This window comes from Choristoneura fumiferana, chromosome 24 (genome assembly GCF_025370935.1).
Source record: "Choristoneura fumiferana chromosome 24, NRCan_CFum_1, whole genome shotgun sequence".
Taxonomy (NCBI): domain Eukaryota; kingdom Metazoa; phylum Arthropoda; class Insecta; order Lepidoptera; family Tortricidae; genus Choristoneura; species Choristoneura fumiferana.
The window spans coordinates 13,243,516-13,260,229 of record NC_133495.1 but is presented as its reverse complement, the minus strand read 5'-3'; the positions used below and the strand labels follow the sequence as shown (position 1 = coordinate 13,260,229).

The 16,714-nt window shown below is 37.8% G+C and overlaps 1 protein-coding gene and 1 long non-coding RNA gene across 2 annotated transcripts; one reads left to right on the top strand and one right to left on the bottom strand.

The window, feature by feature from the left end:
* Positions 1-3,485: 3,485 nt before the first annotated feature.
* LOC141441657 (uncharacterized) lies at positions 3,486-7,316 on the bottom strand. The gene is made up of 2 exons (XR_012452831.1): positions 7,161-7,316; positions 3,486-3,766 (listed from the first exon to the last, which is right to left on the bottom strand). It is a non-coding gene; the product is annotated as an uncharacterized lncRNA (long non-coding RNA).
* Positions 7,317-7,321: 5 nt separating this feature from the next.
* On the top strand, positions 7,322-8,788 carry LOC141441656 (putative trypsin-6). Its single transcript, XM_074106456.1, has one exon. It carries the CDS (start codon positions 7,517-7,519, stop codon positions 8,291-8,293), a length of 777 nt encoding a protein of 258 aa, XP_073962557.1. The 5' UTR covers positions 7,322-7,516; the 3' UTR covers positions 8,294-8,788.
* Positions 8,789-16,714: the final 7,926 nt, after the last annotated feature.

The following is a 16,714-nucleotide window of genomic DNA, read 5'->3' as shown; positions in this document are numbered from 1 at the left end:
GTGGCACCTTATTGTGGACCCCGGCAGCACGTCTACTTTGGAGACTCAGGTGGCCCGTTGGTATTTAATGGACGCATTATCGGTGTTGCTAGTGGGTTCGGAACTATCGAAGTACCTATCGTGGGCTTTAGTCCTGTCAGTCCTTATCTTGATTGGATATACGATACAACGGGTGCAGACTAAAGATGAGTATTTTGCAATAGAACTTGAAACTAGTGAAAAGGAAGCGTCCTATTGAACAAACCGCTTCTGATTAGTTCTGCACCTAAATGTAAAATCAAGAGTTCCCCCCTGCATTTGTGTAGGGGGAAGAAACGATAAGAGTCAGTGCACCATGGGCATCGTACATCTCCTAAATGAAAGAGAAATATGTTGAAGCTCAAGAGCTTCAAGCCTAAGCCCAAGCTCCAAGGGCCGTGGAGACCCGAAGCTTAATTTTTTTTACACTCGCACACAAACATCGCGCCTGTATTCCCAAATGGGATAGGCAGAGCACACGAAACGTTACCGCTTCGGAGCCACTTTTAGCAATTTTAGTTTTGTTTTTTAGCATTTTAACTTTTTTTAAATGTTTAAATCAGTGATTCTTAAAGTGTTTTACTCGTTAAAGTATTTCATTGTTAAAGAAAAACCTTTCAAGTGCGAGTCGGAGTCGCGCACCGAGGGTTCTGTACACATTTATAGGTATGTAAGTAAACGGGAATCGTGTCTTGACTTGAAGATATTTCTCGCTTTTTCCGAGTGATTTAATATTAATACTTCCCGTATATGCAGAGCCCTACTCTTAAACAAAATGTAAGCAGTGTGGGGTCAGATTATATTGGTCATTCATATTTACAGACAGACATAAAAAATCAAGATTTTTCAGACATTTCTAGTTGGTTGTGTTATAATAGCTACCTTAATACTTAATTTCAAGATTCTGAGTTCACGGGAAGTACCCTGTAGGTTTTGATTCCCTTGCGAGTTTTGAAAATTTGCAGCATAAACGGCTGCATCTTTTGATTGCGTTGGCTTAGAAGTTTGATTTTTTCACAGCTCCAAGAGACAGTAGACCTCAGTGTCTGATATAAATTTCAGCTTGATACCTTTTCGCGTTCCCGAGAAAATGGGTCTGGACAGACAGACATACAAACTGACAGAAAGACAGACGGACAAACAGTTATACTTATAGGTTCCGTTTTTTCCTTTTGAGGTACGGAAACCTAAAAAGTAAGGAAATCCGAACTCCAAAGACCTATAAAACTTGGCTGAAGTTACGACTGGCTACATTGTTCCCCATTAAATTGTAGTAACTTTATAAAGTGAAAGCTAACGGTTTAGGGATCCCTAAGGACACTGAACCCATTATTGAGACTGATGTCCATCCGTCTACTAGAGTTTTATCTTTTAAACAATCCAATAGGGTTTGGGCTCCACAGAAAACCAGCGTTACTGCACATAATGTGCGGCAACACATGCTGAGTGGAGACCCTTTTTGGTATCCTGCCGTGTCACCAAGTAGCTGTAGCTGTTTAGTGCTAGTTTTAGGTGGTACTTATGGAGCCAAAATAAACTTTTCTTTCTTTCATCTCATTGATGTAATGGAAATGGACCGATGTAGGTAATCATTTTAAGTGTTCCGTACCCAAGGGGTGCCAACGGAACCCTATTATTGAGACTCCGCTGTATGTCTGTCCGTCCGGCTCTATCTCGTGAGTCGTAATAGACACTTGAAATTTTCACAAATTATGTATTACTAAGCCGCTATAACAACAAATACTAAAAACTGAATAAAATAAATATTAAAGGGGGGCTCCCATACAACAAACTTGATTTTGTCTTGTCTAATGTTGTATAAAGTCAAAGTCAAAATATCTTTATTCAATTTAGGCTATAATAAGCACTTATGAATGTCAAAAAAATCTACCACCGGTATACTTAGATAATGGTGCGGAACTCCGACTCGCACTTGGCCAGTTTTTTATTACGAGAGGGAGGAAACGAGCAAGCGGGTCATCTAGTGGTAAATAATCACCACTGCCCATGAGTAAGAACTGCTCATGGAGAGTCACTGATCTATTGCCGGCCTTTAAATAAAATATATAGCCGTTATCTTGAAAGCCCCGATGTCATAGTTGTCTGGAAACACTGCTGGCGGAAGTTGATTCCATAATTTCACTGTCCGTGGCGTGAAATTCAGCGCGGGTTTTTTATGCAATGTTAGTAGAATTCACTATATTATCATTTACTGGTTTTTTTCAATCTCGGAATTTCAACTCAATTGTAATGTAATTGGTCACTTTTACTGTTAATTTAGGTTCCGGAAAATTAGGTACGACAACGAGCAAGGCAAAGGAGTGATAGGTACAGTCGAACAAATTGAATAATGACCCAGGGTGGAACCTTTTAAAAATCAATTTCACTATGATTTTCTTGATAAAAGTATACATGCACTAAAAGAAGAAGAGTGTGGAGGTGGAGGAACTGCATGAATACGCATATTTTGCATAAGCCTAGCTATCGTAAGGTCGCGGGTGAGCAAGGAAATTCTTTTAGTTCATTGATATGGACCTCCGCAAAGTAACGCCTGATTCAATAAATTATTTAAAAGTATACATGTCAACATGACATTAGTAGCACAAAGGTTCCACCCCAGAGTTTTCATTCAATTTGTTCGACTGTACGATTGCATGCAATCCCAACGCACTAGCCAAGCGAGCGAAGCGAGCGCATCACAGCAGCGGCCGGCGAAGCGCCAGAACCTTCATTTAGAGAACAATTAGCCCCCTACTATAGGCAGTGCTGTTTAAGATGCTTATGTGCAGAGAATAAGGGATAAATTATTTGATTTATTATTCAGTTTACTTATTACAAATTCTATAATTAAACTTGAAGCTCTCGAAAAGCAATTTAGTCTTCTGGTTAAACAGAGCATGGAATGAAATGATAACAAGTCACCTGCTACCAGCACAGAATAAGTAATAGTACCGGCCACTCTAGTAACTCGGGGAATACTAACTTAAAGTGCAATTTGGGTTTGAAAGGGAAGTTTGAATGATATCAAAGGATTCGTTTTAATGGTTCCGTAATCCTATAGAAACCCTTGTGGTTTTGGCATGTCCATCCGTCTGTCCGCGGCTTAGCTTAGATACCTACTGTTAGTTTACTTTTTTTAAAGCGACTGCTGGGTAATTTTTTTCTAGTTTTTCTAGTAGTAGCTTAAGTGTTTTTTTTTCTTATATATGTATTTAGCTTTAATTTGAAACCTATAGGTATTATTGCAAATAAACAAGAAGGTTTCGAGGGCGCCATTTTGTTGTATTATGTGCCTACCTAACTTATGTCATTCCAACCGTCTTGAAAAGTCTAGTGATACCTTATAATTATGTTGAAAACCTTCCAGCCGTTTAAGTTACAGACAGTTCCAAAGAAATAGACATATGTAGTGTACATACGTTCAAAAAATTTACCTCCTTTCGGTCAGTCAAGTAATAAAACGAGGATATCAAGCAAAGATGTACTTAAAACAAATCTCAACAAATCGCGATGAAGTCTTTAAACAATTCATTTTTCAAGTTCCACGTAAACTATCTGACAGGTATTTTCAAAAACATTTTCTGCATACTGCCGTCAGAAGTAGCGCGGGGGATAGGCCGAGGGTTTTGGGGGGTGGGGGATGACGGACAAAAGTTCCCATTCGCCGTCATGCTTCAGTTCTTACTTCAGTTAGCTGATGAACAGGTCGCAGAAGTCTCATTATTCTGAAGAACAGCCCACCGCATCCCTGAAGACAAAAGTTACTGTTAGACATAGACATAGACATAACTTTATTTCGACATCGGACATAAAATAATACATAATTTACAGAAAATAAAAACATTTGATGATGTCGAAAAGGAATTGACTCAGCATTATGCTGCAGTAAGTATATGCTGCCTACTACAGCGCTGATTTTCAGCCAACACCTTCATATCTTTTGACGACCGGATGGCTAAGTGGTTAGAGAATCTGACTATGAAGCTTGAGGTCCTGGGTTCGAATCCCGGCCGGGGCAGATATTTGTGTGAATAACACGAATGTTTGTTCTCGGGTCTTGGATGTTTAATATGTATTTAAGTATGTATTTATCTATATAAGTATGTTTATCCGTTGCCTAGTATCCATAGTACAAGCTTTGCTTAGTTTGGGACTAGGTCAATTGGTGTCAAGTGTCCCATGATATTTATTTTTTTATTTTTATATCTCTGCACCTAATGTGTTGGACCGGAATCACCACAAATGAATGTGTGTCGGGAAAGTGTACAATAAATAGGTAATAACACATTTTTAAATTTACGAAGAACAACAATAGCTTATAATCTGTGATTAAATATGTAGAAACCAAACGCAAGTCTGATTAAAAGTCAAAAAGAAGGTAAGTATTCGTGTTAGAGATATGAATAAGTAGCCTTCCCACCTGCGGGGAGTGCTTTTTGCAAATTAATGAAATATGCACTAAGTTTAAACTTAAAATTACTAATAGTGACTAATTTTTTGAATGGCGGAGGCAAGTTATTCCAACACTTCGTGGCAGTGTATTTAAAACTACCCTTAAATGCGGCAGTTCGGTGGTACGGAACAGCTAGCTCATTGCTGACCTTTCTGAGTCCATGTGTCCTGGATCTGCTTTTACGCCATTTCAGCTTATGGAATAGCTATTCAGGTACTCCGCTTTTGACAATACCGAAAAGTAATGAGGACAAGTGAAGTTCTCTCCGATAGACCATCTTCAGAATGCCTGCAGAGTTTAAATATGGCGTCACGTGCGCACGCGAGGGAATCTTAAAACAAAAGCGAGCACAAGCATTTTGTACTCTCTGCACCACACGATCTGTGCGAGAGAGCAACCGAGGACCATACACTATATCTGCATAACTCAATTTATGTGATAATGTGATTGATGTGATTTTATAGATACACTAGCTGTTATAAGTTATAATGGCCGTGATTTTCTAAGCGTAGAAGTGAGAATTCGATTGTGTGAGGCTCTCATTCTATCTAATCTATTTTATATCTAATTAGATTACTGTCTCACCTTGTATTGGCCTTGTCTACTGGAGCGGTCACAACGACTAATTCAAAGAGTACACAACGCCTGCGCTAGGTTTTGTTTCAAGATACCGCATCGTACTCCTGTTACTCTATACTTCGATAATGCTACAATTTAATAAATGTCTAATCATTATAATCTGTTGCTGTCTTGTTTGTTGATTGACTTCCTAAAATTTAAAACTCCCGGTTACTTATATTCAAAGCTAAAATGGTCGCCTTCTAATCATAGAGCTAGAGCTTCGCGAGCCTTGGTGTTGAGCGTCTATCCGCATAAAACATGTGCGTTCCGGGTAAGTTTCAGGTACCAAGCAACAAAATGTTGGAACAATATACCATCCACCATCTACCATATACCATCCACCCATAAGAAATATAAAAATCATCTGCTAACGCGTCAAATACCAACGTCCTGAACCTTCCTCGCTCATAAATAAATAATGTGGGTGTGTTTATCGATATTATATTTTTGGTTTGACATTCCGCATACCTAGATTCTTTTCTGTTCATTTTTCTCCCAATATCTAGTGCTCTCATTCGAAAAAAAAATCTTTTAAATTTGTATGTTTGGCATGAGGCAAAATAATACTTATTCGGAAGCACGTTGGCACTATCTCAGGTCTCTGACAGAATATCAGCTCTGTGGCCACTCATAGCCGCAGTACATGCTGAGTCAGCGCCTATTCTCCGCATCATCGCATGGCTTAATCAATGTTTATTATTTTATTTGACTTTCGGAACTGTTGCTTGTTAGTTTTCAAGTCATCAATCATCGTGATAATTTTGGTGTTACTTTACAATTGATTGTTATTTACTAAGCAGTGTATGTGTTGTGGAAATAAAGTTTTTTTCACCTCAGCATCTCAAACAGGCAGGTTTTGCTATGAGAAATCAGTGAGCAAAATCGCATTTTGCTCACTCTGTGAGACAAAGTAACTTTTTAATTATTTTTTTTTAACTGCTGAGTACAGTGTTAGGTCTACTCACTGAATTCCAAATATTTGAACTTCACTTTGATCTGCCACTTTCACTTCAACACGAAAAAAGCGAGAGATAGGATCGAATGTGTTGATTACAATCTTAAATTAAATTTATGGTATTTAAAATATACCGATACCTTAAAAATTATATGACCACGAAATGTTTCCAAAACGTAATTTTTCCCGATCTTTTGATAAAGTATGCAACCTCGTTGCACGAAAGCCGCTTCTCTTGTTTTTTTTTTTTATAAAATAATTCCATATACTGCTTCTAGAGTTGGATTAAATATTTGTCAAATTGAATGAATTTGTAACAAATCCATTTATTATGTTTACGACTAGATCTAGGTTTTTAGGGTTCCGTAGTCAACTAGGAACCCTTATAGTTTCGCCATGTCTGTCCGTCTGTCTGTCCGCGGGTAAGCTCAGAGACCGTTAGTACTAGAAAGCTGTAATTTGACATGAATATTATATAACAGTCACGCCGACAAAGTGGTACATTAAAAAAAAGTAAAAAAAAATTTTTTAGGGTACCTCCCATAGACGTAAAGTGGGGGTGATTTTTTGTTTCTCGACTAACCCTATATTGTAGGGTATCCTTGGATAGGTCTTTTAAAACCATTGGGTTGCTGAGATATTTTTTTTATTCAATGAGCTGTTTGCGAAATATTCAACTTTAAAGTGCAAATTTTCATTGAAATCGAGCTAAACTGTTGGGTGGAAAAATTTGAAAAAAATCAGAAGGGTAGTAGGTAAATATATCAAATTTAAAAGGAAAATTATAGCGGCTAAGATTGCTTGACAATTATTAGTAGTTTAAGAGTAAGTAGCAGCCTAAGGTATTAAATATACCTAAACTTGGATGATTCAGTACACACAAAACCAAATCTTTAGAAAAATATCATTTGATTTTTTCGTAATGGCTACGGAACCCTATCCTGGGCGTGTACGACACGCTCTTGACTGTTTTTTTTATGGTAGTATATTATCGTCGCGATTAGGTATACTCGGGTGCGGTATTAATTGTGATTGAGAATTGTAAAAGTTTAGAGCAAAATGCTTAACTCGAGCATTATTTACCTGCATAAATTCAAAAGCCTTTAAACTCACTTACGGAGCTGCAGGTGCTGCACAGCTCTTACGCGCCGCCGCTTCAATAAACCTCCGAGGTGTTCAATCTAAAAGTTCAAGATTAGGTATGAATTTGAAAGAAAAACTAGTATTTATAATCCAACATTATGACGCAATTTCAAAACACAATCTGCAATAAAGTTTGATAGGCAGTAATAAAGTGACAAATAAGATGTGAAATTTATTGGTAGTTTTTGTCACGTACCAAATTGATAATACTTTTGATCAAAGAAATCTTACGAAATATTACGCAAATATAAATGAAATTTTAATAAAATTGTGATAAGGTCCCATAAGTACCCATTTTTTTCTGTAAGATACACTTCCGCACAAATATGGCGTACAATTTTAAAAACGTTATCCAAATGTTGGTAATATCGTCAGTGGCGGCGAAGGAGATCCGGCCAAGAGTCGTAGGGGGCGTAGAGGATACCGACAAAGAGTTCCCATTTGCCGTAGTGATCCAGGAAGCTGTACTTTCGGGTTATCTAGTGTGCTCTGGCTCTCTCATTGCCCCGCTTTGGGTCCTCACAGCCGGCCACTGTGTTCCTAAACCCGATCTGATAATAAGAATTAAGTACGGAGACACAAAAATACCTACAAACGAAACAAAATTCTTAGCAAAAGTAATTAAACGCATTAAACATCCAAGTTATAGACTTAGTAAACACTACGTAGCGAACGACATTGGATTATTGAAAACGGAAAAAATTACTAATCCTATACTAGGAAAGTTATATGCCGTTGACTATAGAGCTCTCATGGGGCTGCCAGTTAAGTACGCTGGCTTTGGTCGGTCGGAATTACTAGCTCCAGGGCAGCTTAGACCAGCAGAGGGCAGCTTAGATCCACCGTTGCTTATGGGAAAGGCTATGGTGATCTCTTGCCGTCAAGACCGTGGATTGAGTGTAGCACACCCGGGAATATGCGTGGCACCTTCTTGTGGACCCCGGCAGCACGTCTACTTTGGAGACTCAGGTGGCCCGTTGGTATTTAATGGACGCATTATCGGTGTTGCTAGCGGATTCGAAAGTATCAAAGTACCTATCGTGGGCTTTAGTCCTGTCAGTCCTTATCTTGATTGGATATACGATACGACGGGTGCAGACTAAAAATGAGTATTGTACCCACCCGAGTTATTATGTTTTTTTTTTGTTAAATTTTAACAGGTCATACCGAACCTTAAGTTAAAATTTGTGAACGTGAAATTTTACAACTTACTTAACGAAACCTGATTAATGGACTGAATACTACGGTAATTTAATTTATGAAATTGAAATTGAATTGAAATCGCGAAAATATTCGCCTTTGCATTTACGTACTTTAAAATATACAACATAATTATGTACTTTAGTTTCCTGTTAACCTTGGCGGTCCCCCGACACCGACGACGCTTAGATTAAAAAAAAATATTACTAGGTACTTATACTTAATTAACTTAGGCTAATTTTACGGGAAACCAGCATAGTCCCCGCGGGATAGGGATAAACGAAATTCTTCGCAGATGAAGTCGCGGGCAACAGCTAGGTATACTAGGGGTAGTGTATAATTATTTTTTTACTTTTTAGTTATCTTTTTTGGCGGCGTTTTTTTCGGCCGTTTTTTTATTTTTGCTGGCGTTTTTTTGACGCGGGGGTTTTTTTTTATTTCAAGTTTTTTAGTTTTTTTATGGCAGTCGGGTTTTTATTAATTTTTTAAATGTGTTTTAATTTGTCCGTAACTTAGGTTTTTTTAATTCACACATAAAAACTTTTCATAAATGTTTCTATTGGTGTTTGTGACTTTTACAATTTGACCTGAAACTGACTATGAAACAATTTTAAAAAAGAATTATTATTTTTTGTACTTATATTATTGTGAAACGTTTCATTTATGAATTATTGTGAAACGTGAATCGACTAGTGGATTACGAACCTTCCTAATGCCCAGCAATAACCTTAGAGCTTTTATTTGAGAATTAATTTGAAAAGCCTACAGTTGTGTTTCTATTTTTTTTTATTAATTAAGCAATACCTAACTTCGTAATAATTTAGACTCTAGATTGAACTCTACTGGTCCTTAGTGTGAAACTCTAATTGCTGAGATGTGAAGTAAGTACAATTTGAATGGTTCTAGAAATGGATATTTTAGGTTACCTAGAATTATCAGTTTAGGAAAACAAGGGGAAATATTACTACTACGAATAGAGCTTATGTTTGTATTATTCGTACTTCTGAATCTATTATGACTTAAAACTAAGCTTAAATACCGGCTCATAACGAACCGGAAGGACGCATTCTACCAGCCCCTCCGTTCTTAATCCTATCGCACACCAGAGCATAATATCTCTATGGATATGTCAATTAATGAATTTACTAACTAAGCACTAACTGCGGTGTGTCCAAATCAAAGTATGGAAATACAAACACAATGCTTCTGGCATTTATTTATCCATTTAGCTATAAAACCATGGTCGGATATAAATACCCGCTCATCTTATATATAGGAAAGACAGCTAAAATAAGTTATTGTTATTTACTCTTGGTTTAATTTGAAGTCAACTCATTAAATATAATAAAGTTATACGTAGTCAAGTTCTTATGAATGAATTAAGTTTTGTATAATAGAGTTTTGTCGTACTTAATTAAATTTTAAATTTTATTTTCTTAAAATCTAGTTTTATGCCTTTAAACTAAGTGTGTGTGAGTTTAACTTTTCCCTAGCTCTGTGTTGAAGTTTAGCAATTTAGAGGAAATCCCTCATATTTGAAACCAATTGTGTGGTGAGTTAAAAATAGTAGCTTTTCCCGGTGTAAGAATTCCCACTCTAGCTAGGCCCTATGAACTTTCCTACCTAGTGTCCTAATAAATCCTACAATTGTACTTTAAGCTTGCCCGAGGCTCCTACTCTCTGTCTGTGATTAGCAAAACTAGGGAAATAATCCCACATGTACATTTAGTGTAATGTATAAATTCCCGGTGTAAGGAATTCCTTCTACTCTCCTATCAACAAAGAAGGTGTGTTTGTCTAACATCCTATCGGTCCCTACATGGTGCTGGACCCTCGACTTTTCCCGAAAGAAAGTCTCTAAGAAGGAGGGTCCCGCGTACTGGCAGAATACCTAACAATGTGTATAAATACGTAAATAAATAGGGGACAGGAATTCTGAGGAGACACGCATTCACTTTGACGAGCGCTACTTAGTCGTTACGAAAGACAAACAGATTTCACTGGTGGTTGTTACGACTTTATTTGCCGCTGAAGTTACCACTGCTTCAGTTTGTGGAAGTCTATATCGTCCACAGTTGTCACCGTTGGGTGTCAGACGATATAAACGGACTTAAAGCTCAACCAAGGTACGTTATGGAGGAACCCAGTCATTTCCATTAAAGTTGGGAAAAACACAGAAAAGTTATGGATTAGTACAACGTAGGCTGAAATGAAACGCTATGAAACGATCACTCCACACTACAGAAACAATTAAGGGACTTCACCGTCATAGGACCGCAAAGATTCCCTCGCAGAGAGTTTCCGAATGAAAATCAGCACTAAATATTTCATAAATAATTAAAAACCAGAGTATTAATCATCATTCCGAAGACTAATGATCAAAACCCCTACACTTTATTCCTGAAGAATTACTCACATTTCTTGTAAATTAAAATTATTTTAAATGAAATGAAATGAAATCCCAATTAAAATTAATATAATAAAAAAAAATATCCGTTACTATTGACTCTAATTAATTAAAGAACATTGTGTACTGAAACTAAGCCCCCCCCCCCGACTAGCAAAATAACGATGTTGACTCTACGAAATCTAAATCCTTTTGCGCCCCGCGAATACTTCGTCACCCCTATTTATAGATTTTTCTGATATCAAGTGGACTAATCGAGACAAGCGTCCCAAGCCAACCAACTGGACGAATAGTGTCACTATACCAGCTCTCGCTTAATTTTTCGCCAAATTCTTACCTCAAATTAGCCAATCTTAAGCGTTAAGTTTTCCCGAACTAAATTTTCCTATTCACTCTGACACTTTCCTAGCTTAACTATTCTAGTAAATACATTTCATTTTTATATTGTGCTACAACAATAATTATCAAGAAATATTTCTATGTATTTGTCAATAAACTTCACTTTAACTTAATGTTTCTAGTGCCTTGAACAAATCTATCGATAATATTACTTCAATTAATAATTTCCTACTTATTACTCACTCTACAATCTATTCTATAAATAGCCTAATACATTCTTCTACTGTTCGTTATAAAATAGCTAATTTGCCTATATTTAATTATACCACTAGGCAATTATATTTATGGTCGTTATAGGTAATATATTTCTTTTCAATGTATGAAAACTAGATGGTCCCACAGGAAGATCAGCGCCGTTCGCATGACTGGCAGTTTGCTGATTTGGAATCATTTCGTTACATTCCACTTTTTATTTTTATTAGTCCCCTGTCTTTCCGAACAAATGTTTTCTCTTTCTAATTAAATATTAATGGTTTACGCGTACGAACCTGCGGGTAAACTCTAGTCTGATTATAAGAGTCACTTTGAAACTTCACACGATTTGCGTTGTTCCGTTTGTTTTTCAAGCCATAAATATCTGGGCAGACACGGTTGCCTTTATTGTAGGGCATTCTTCAACATAATCGTTCTCATATGTCTCAAGCGAGTTAACACTTTATGATGATGTAATGTTATATCCCTGCTGCTAATGCGACTTACAAAGATGCCTTTAGAGGCCAAAATATATTTATAGGTATATTAACTAGGTAGCCATTATCCGCGGCTTTGCACGCGTCACTACACTGAATCATATCATGACCGGAATAGGAACGTGTCAGTAACTGAATGTCAAGCGCATACATGACACGCGACGACGGTGACCTGTCCTTTCGCCGAGTTTAATTACGCTTATTATTCGTTTCGCCGAGTAGTCGGTAAGAACAATAGCGATAAGCAGATTTACGTTTCGTAATTGTTTCAGTTAACCGAACAACTGTTCGTCGAAACACGATAAGCAGAGTTATCACATGGCATTCATATTGATAAGTAGATTTAATGTTCAGTCGATTTAACTGTTCGTCGAGACACGATAAGCAGTTATCACATGGCATTCATATTGTTCAGTCGATTTTTGTTTCGTAATCTGCGTAGATAAAATCGGCCAAATTAAAGTAGGATTTTACTGAATTGACTATTATATACGAGCTGTTATCCAAATGTAATTAGGTGCAACGACGAGCGTTAGCGAGGAGGAGTGTTAGGTTGAATTGCGACCAACAACGCACGAGCCGAGCGAGCGAAGCGAGCGTGCCCCGGTAACGGCCGGCGAAGTGCCAGAACTGAACTGCTAGCTGAATCGCGACGTGGTTTGTTTAGACTCCAATATAAAATAAAAACAAGTGATGGTCAAAAATACGTTTATTACTTTCGTTATACGTTCAAAACTTGTGAGGGTACATAAGAAAATCATAAATAATGCCACACGCACGGTCAGCACGGCGTGTAAAAATGCCAATGAGGCCATAATGTAATTAACACATATTCGCGGTATTGAATGCCATTCCCCATGCGAAACGAAAAGATGCGAAAAGTTGATATGCGCACTGAATAATAGTTCAACCGTTACAAAAGCGAAAGGTTGTTCGACCAAACGTGCAAAATGTTTAGTGATTATATTTGTGATTAATATATATCATGGGACACTTCACACCAATTGACCTAGTCCCAAACTAAGCAAAAGCTTGTACTATGGATACTAGGCAATGGATAAACATACTTATATAGAGAAATACATGCTTAAATACATATTGAACATCCAAGACCCGAGAACAAACATTCGTATTATTCCTACAAAATATCTGCCCCGGCCGGGAATCGAACTCGCAACCTTATAAAATATATATTAAATATCAAAAGCCCTTTCGAAAATTGTACAGTTCCGTCGGGAAAGCGAGAAACAAATTATACGTGGACGGAGTCGTGGGCAACAGCTAGTTATTAATACAAACATTTGACCGAAGAAATTCCCCATTCAAATTCGACAATTTGGCAAGAAAAGCGTAGACCATAAAATTACATTTTAGAAAGTCATTGAACACATTGTTTTAGGCTCGACCGAATAAAAATATACTCAAGCGCGGAACAATAGGCATGATTATGAGTATCCCTCGGGAACCTTTTTAAGGGAATTCTTTATATTTTTTAAACCGGAACATGGTGGAATGATGCATAATTAATTTCTAACTTTTGGGCCTGGAGGGAAAAATGTTAATATAGATTATGTTAGGGCGATCAAAATATGTGGGGTATTCCGACTTCGGTATGTTACGATTGCATATTTAAAACAGTGTCCTATGATCATCTCGCCTTACTAAGTACACTCGAACCAACTAAATCGTGACCCACTGTGGAAGCTTTTCATATAAAACGTCATAGTGACATCGCACGGCTCGACAAGAGAATTTATTATGACATTTAGGGCCTGTTTCACCACTTGTCGGCTAACTTTAAGTGACGGATACCAGTGATGCCGTCTCTGTTTATTTTGTCCGAATAAACAAAGACGGCATTACTTTTATCTGACACTTAAAGTTAGTCGACAAGTAATGAAACAGAACCTTACTGTTATAGCCGTGGTGGCCTAGTGGTTTGACCTATCGCCTCTCAAGCAGAGCTTCTGAGTTTTTCAAAAATTCATGTGCGGAATTACATTTGAAATTTACCACGAGCTTTGCGGTGACGGAAAACATGCATCGTGAGGAAACCTTTACAAACCTGCGAAGCAATTCAATGGTGCGTGTGAAGTTCCCAATCCGCACTGGGCCCGCGTGGGAACTATGGCCCAAGCCCTCTTGAGAGGAGGCCTGTGCCCAGCAGTGGGACTATAGGCTGGGATGATGATGAAGTTTGAAAAGAAAAAAATGCAATCATCATCATCATCTCAGGCGTAGGACGTCCACTGTTGGACATAGGGCTCCCCCATAGACCCCCAGTTTCGGTTGAGGGCGGCCTGCATCCACCGTGAACCCCGGCTTTAACCAGTTCATCCGGTAATGTCGTTGGCAGACGTCCTACGCTGCGCTTGCCGATCCGCGCTTTTCGGCCCCAGCGACCATCTGTTTTCCGTGCTATATGGCCTGCCCATTGCCACTTCTACGGGCTAATTCGCTTAGGAGTCTCCATTACCCTTACTAGTACAGTAAAGTAAACAAACATTATTGCAAAAATAATATCGCCATATGGTAGACTTAAATAAATCGCAAAACAGCTTGAAACCGTTTGATCAGCACTCAGACTCCATCGATTTCCAATCTTGAGTCCTTCAGCCGTTTCATTGAGTCGTATGTTTCAAAGGAATAGGGCATCTAAAGCTGAGGAATCAGGATTTAAAACGGCGTAGGAATTATTGTTTTTTACACAAGCAGTTGTAATTTGAAGCGTCTCGTCTCGATATTGTTGAGATGAGTTTATTTATCTTCGATTCGGTGTGCGATCGAGTACCCAATTAAAGTGGGGATTTGATTTTATTTATGTTTAATAATTTTGTGTTGTTTACAAAAGTGTGCAACGAAAATTTTCCTTTTTGGATTTTGTGTATTTTGTTTTTTAGACTACGATGTAATTTTTGGGGATACACTCAGTTTTCAACTAGGAACCCTTATAGTTTCGCCATGTCTGTCCGTCTGTCCATCTGTCTGTCTGCGGCTAAGCTCAGAGACCGTTAGTACTAGAAATCTGTAATTTGGCATGAGTATACATATTATCAGTCACGCCAAAAAGTGGGGGTCATATTACACGTAAAATAAAATATTTTTTAGGGTAGGTACACCTCCCATGACGTAAAGTGGGGGTAATATTTTTTCTCAACTTACCCTATATTGTGGGGTATCGTTGGATAGGTCTTTTAAAACCAATAATATTAGGTATATCAAATTTACAAGGAAAATTATAACGACTGAAATTGCTTGAGAATTAGTCATCATCCCAGCCTATATACGTCCCACTGCTGGGCACAGGCCTCCTCTCAGAACAAGAGGGCTGGGCATAGTTCCCACGCGGGCCCAGTGCGGATGGGAACTTCACACACACCATTGAATTGCTTCGCAATTGTGCAGGTTTCCTCACGATGTTTGCCTTCACCGCAAAGCTCGTGCTAAATTTTAAATGCAAATTAGTTCTTTAAGAGTAATAGCGCTAAATAAATATACCTAAAATTGACTCTTCCATACACAAACGAAATCCTTAGAAAAATAAATATTACTTAATTTTTGTAATGGCTACGAACCCTACTTGAGCGTGTCCGACCGCTCTTGACGGTTTATTTCTTCTAAATCTGGAATTGTTTTGAATCTAATTTTGCGGTGTATTAGTGCCGGCTAAAAAGTTGATTTGCCGAATAAGCATTGGAAAAAGTTTATTCAATCGTCGGGACATAAATAATGCTTGTTTTTCAGGAATTTTCATGGGAAATATTGGGGAATTCTGTAATTTTAATTTACTGTTTTTTTATTAAAAGACAACTAATGTTACTGAAATAATACAAAACGTTAGCATGTAAACAACCAAATGGGCCAAACAACTTTTTAACGATACTAATCTGATCGCGACATTTTTCAAACAATTGCAGATTTTTGTAAGTAAACTTGTTTTTTCTGTAATTTAATAGATGGTGTACATGAATACAGTCATGCCATCCTACGTAAGTTTAAGCTAACCGTGAATATCTTGTTGGAAGTACGATTTTTTGGTCACGCCAGAGACAATTTTGGCAACGCAGGAGACGCCCAAAGTGTCGGTAAAATAGTTGATTGGCCCAATGTTGAACATATATTCAATGTACTCTGTGTGTTGAATGACCCTGATGAAAATATATCAGAATCGCGTGATAATTACAACTTTGACAGTATCAAGACATTTTTTTTTTATTCGACTGGATGGCAAATGAGCAAGTGAGTCTCCTGATGGTGAGAGATCACTACCGAACCCTAGACACCTGCAACACCAGGGGATTGCAGATGCGTTGCCAACCTAGAGGCCTAAGATGGGATACCTCAAGTGCCAGTAATTTCGCCGGCTGTCTTACTCTCTACGCCGAAACACAACAGTGCCAAGAAGCAGATTAGCGAGCAAGATGGTGGTAGCAATCCGGGCGGATCTTGCACAAGGTCCTACCACCTGCAAATACTCCAAGTATACGTGTATTGTATGCATGTAAAGTCATCATTGTACAAAATAAAAACCGGCCAAGAGCGTGTCGGACACGCCCGAAATAGAGTTCCGTAGCCATTACGAAAAAATTAAGTAATACTTTTCTAAGGATTTCGTATAATTGAGAGTTGTACGAATATTCCAAGTTTAGGCTGCTATTTACTCTTTAACTACTAAATAATTTCCAAGAAACTAACCTTGTAGTTTTTCTAGAAAGATTGATATACTTACTACTATCCTGAATTTTTCAAATTTTTCCACCCACCCTCTTAAAATATGCACTTAAAAGTTGAATATTTTGCAAACGAATCACTGAATCGAAAAATCGTTT

Coding starts and splice junctions, on each gene's coding strand:
- LOC141441656 (XM_074106456.1), top strand. CDS start 7,517: ATGGCGTACAATTTTAAAAACGTTATCCAAATGTTGGTAATATCGTCA.